The sequence below is a fragment of the Charadrius vociferus genome, unplaced genomic scaffold (assembly GCF_000708025.1).
Source record: "Charadrius vociferus isolate BGI_N301 unplaced genomic scaffold, ASM70802v2 scaffold743, whole genome shotgun sequence".
Lineage (NCBI taxonomy): Eukaryota > Metazoa > Chordata > Aves > Charadriiformes > Charadriidae > Charadrius > Charadrius vociferus.
This window is the reverse complement of record NW_009647747.1, coordinates 945,153-948,681: the sequence shown is the minus strand read 5'-3', so window position 1 is coordinate 948,681 and position 3,529 is coordinate 945,153. Positions and strand designations below refer to the sequence as shown.

The 3,529-nt window shown below is 43.4% G+C and overlaps 2 protein-coding genes across 2 annotated transcripts in view; both read left to right on the top strand.

Moving 5' to 3' along the window:
- Positions 1-1,988, top strand: part of ATP8B1 (ATPase, aminophospholipid transporter, class I, type 8B, member 1) — a 27,039-nt gene extending 25,051 nt beyond the window's left edge. Inside the window, exons 26-27 of the mRNA XM_009882034.1 lie at positions 758-888; positions 1,758-1,988. Coding sequence (XP_009880336.1) covers positions 758-888; positions 1,758-1,988 — 362 coding nt within the window. The remainder of the gene's footprint in view (positions 1-757; positions 889-1,757) is intronic.
- A 1,183-nt stretch (positions 1,989-3,171) lies between these two features.
- The window catches only part of NARS (asparaginyl-tRNA synthetase), a 13,484-nt gene continuing 13,126 nt past the window's right edge, over positions 3,172-3,529 (top strand). The window contains exon 1 of the mRNA XM_009882050.1: positions 3,172-3,175. Within this exon, the coding sequence (XP_009880352.1) occupies positions 3,172-3,175 (4 nt within the window). The remainder of the gene's footprint in view (positions 3,176-3,529) is intronic.

The following is a 3,529-nucleotide window of genomic DNA, read 5'->3' as shown; positions in this document are numbered from 1 at the left end:
AGTAAGACAGAGCCAAATGCTTTAGCAGCTCCTTGGGATTTTGCTGGAAGTCCAGGGGGGTGTAGGTAGCAGCCAGCTGGAAATTTTTTTCTGAGGAAAGCCGTGCTTATTGATATTCCTCGTGACAAATCTTTCATATGTTGCCTTGGATCTAAATATCCCCCCCCCAGTAACCCCCTCAATTTTATGGTCTCATTTTTAAGCTGAACCCAATTGAAAAAAGGTAGTTGTCTCTAATACAATGATTTTCTTTGACCTTCAGTAATGTTTTGTACTTCTTTTATAACTTCCTTCTACCTGAATACTTTATGCATTTCAGAAGTTTATAAAGTTATGACTGCTACTTAGTTTGACAGAAAGTTCCATGAAATCGGGCGTTTGGCTACTAAATACCGCTTGCCTTCTAGACCACATACATACCGACGATACTGGGAGAAATTTTCCTTGCTTTGCGTGCTTTGAAGCAGGACAAAAGCCATGCATCTCAGGCAGGAGTTTGTCTTGCAGCCTCCCGTAACTCTCCAAAGGGCTTTGACACCAATATGGATATGTTGTAATAGAAGCGCTCTATAAAATTCTTCCCTATGATGCTCTCTTCACTGTAGTCTGTATAGAAGCTTGATGTTGTGATACACAACACAACACCTGAACGTTAGGTCCTCGGGAAAGAAGCTGTGGCTTTTAGCATCCTATTTGTGGTTTATAACTAGTTTACTCAATGGTGTCATAAACTGATTGTTGCTCTTTTTATTCCAAGGAACTGCTCCAAATGCTCTGAGACAACCGTACCTCTGGCTGACCATGATTTTGACAATTGCTGTTTGCTTACTTCCCGTAGTGGCACGGCGTTTCTTATCAATGACAATTTGGCCTTCGGAAAGCGATAAAGTGAGTAAAGTCTGACGTTATTTCGGTTCATTTGGCATGTATTTGTTTACAGGAGTCAGTACTGGTGCTAGTATTGGAGGCAAATAAGTGACTGTGCCCGAGGGAGCAGTGCACGCGCCTGGGGCTCGGGCCCCGTGGCCAGGGAGGGTGGCAGCAGGGCTTTCGGAAGGCCAGCCCGAGCCTGCCTTCAGCTGGGTGGCCACCGGTGCTGTGACGTTGTGCCGTCCAAAGCAGAGTGCCACTGCTGTGTTCTTATTTCCCAGTGTCTTCCTTGTGTGCTTCTGTGGGATGCAGAGGTGCGTGTGCAGGCTCAGCAGGCAGTTCAGTGCGGGCTAATTCCTCCTTTGTCTTGGCTGAGCCCGTGACTTTGTAAAACCACAGAAACCCACTTTGAAGCTACTCATGGTCTGACTTTTGTTTTCATTCGGGCTGTGTCGGCGTTCCATTGTTACGTGTCAGAGTATAGCGGACAGTTTTTCTTTGCTTCTGTTTTGCCTCGAGCTGGCAAATAGCGTATGGGTATGAAAATAGTTAAAATTGCGGCAGTATTGTTTAAAAAGATATTAAAGAAGTGTCAGCATGAGAACACAGGAATAGCTTTCAATTACGTATCTTCAGTGCACTTCAATGAAAGACATTTAAAGATAAAAGAAAAGAATAAAGTTCAAAAGAACAGTAAGTCTTCCTGAAACAGCGATGCGTTACTGCATATATTCTTGTTTCTAACAAAGTCAAATTTAAAGAAGAGAACCTTCCTGTTAAACAGTTTAGGGATGTAAAAAAGTATCGGGTTGTTTCCCAGATAGTAAACGCAAACAAGCTGGTTTCCCTTGTAACCCATAAACTGATCTGTCTTTGCATGCATGAAGATTCAGAAGAACCGCAAGAAATACATGGCAGAAGAACAACAGTCAAGGCGAAGGCAGAGTGCTTTCCGCCGAGGGATGTCTGGCCGTCGTTCTGCTTATGCTTTCTCCCATCAGCGGGGGTACGCTGACCTTATTGCTTCGGGACGCAGCATACGGAAGAAACGGGCTCCTTTAGACGCAGTCCTGGGCAACAGTGTGACAGAAGGCAGAGATGCCCGTGAAACAAGCTGATGTACTGCGTTTGGGGAGAAGCTTTTTATCCCAGTAATTGCACGCAAAAATTTTTTTAAGCAAACTCAGGATATTTTTTTAACCAAATGGCATAAGGATGTGAAGATTTTTGTGTTTTATCACAGAACTTCCTGGTTTTGGACTACTGGAAACATAGAAAGACCGAGAGTTCTCTACCGAGCTACTAATCCTTGTGCGACTGATTTCTGTGTAATGGGAAAGTGAAGGATATGTGTGCTGGGGAATGAAGACCCAGCATTGGAATTACTTTTTTTAGCGATGCCTGGAATTGCAAACTTTTTTCACATTTTAATAATACGTTGGTATAAAGCTGCAGCTACATTTCATATTTTGTCTTGGAAAGGAAACCGCTGAGTTGCCGTTACCTTGTGCGCACCATTTCATTAAATTGCGCGGTCACAATGGCAAACCAGATGATCAGTCTTTTGCGAGGGCCCCAGATATTCTCATCTGAGCTTGTACAGCCTCAGATTAAGATATATCTGGTGAGAAACTTCAGTCAGCGTCAGATTGCATTAGGAATCTGACATTTATAGGTGTGGTTTCTGTGCCTTTCTCTTTCTTCAGGTTACTACAGGTTGCTGCACTGAATGGAGAGCGAGCGTTCTTTGCCCCTTGTTAGCAGGAGTGATACGCCGGTAGTGCTTTCATAGCCAGTTCCCCTGGAAGAGAGAGATCCGTGTCAATAGTTAACAGCGTTCTCTTCTCACTTGCTCTTTGTTTCTCTGCCTGTCTGTCTTTCCAACTCTGGAATCTCTTTGTGCCTACTTATACAGGATATTTATCAACAGATGCATCTGATCTCTGGAAAGCCGCCCTTTGGGCTGGCAAAAGTCTGTTCATTTCACTTTTAGATCCGATGGTCTACGGAAAACCAGAAAACAGTCACTTTTAGATGAAACGTATTTCACTTGCTAGTGAGTCAGTTCCTCCAATGGAAAAGTGTTCTTATGAGAGTCTCTTTACACTTGCACATACTTTTACTCTTCAGGGTGAGATGTATGAATGTTTCACTTTTATCTACTCCTGGACTACGGCTGATTACAGGAGTGGTTTTATACTAAAAATCGTGATACACAGCTCTTGTTTAAGGGAATGTACATTTCAAAAATTTAATGCAAATAAATATCCTAAAGTTTACAGCTTCTCTTCTAATAAGTATATGGGTAAGAATAGTTTATAAGTAGGAAATGGAGATAACTAATCTCTCATTGAAACAGACGGGGTTGGCCTTTAAAAAAAAAAGAAAAAAACCCAAACGCCACCAGATGTTGGACTCTAAACCCAGATGTAATATTAAAATATTAAATGTGTAAACTGAGGTGGGTATATTCCTTTTATTTCTAATGAGAGTGAAGACGAACGCCTGTCCTAGGTAACGACTGTTTGGCTTTGACTGGTCAGGAGGAGCGAAGCTGCGTCGGCTGAGGTTTGGTTGTCTGAAGGGTGACCAAAAGGCGAGGAAGCCGTGGGGGCCGGGGCAGGCGGGCGGCTGGGTGCCCGCTCCGCTGCTCTTCCCG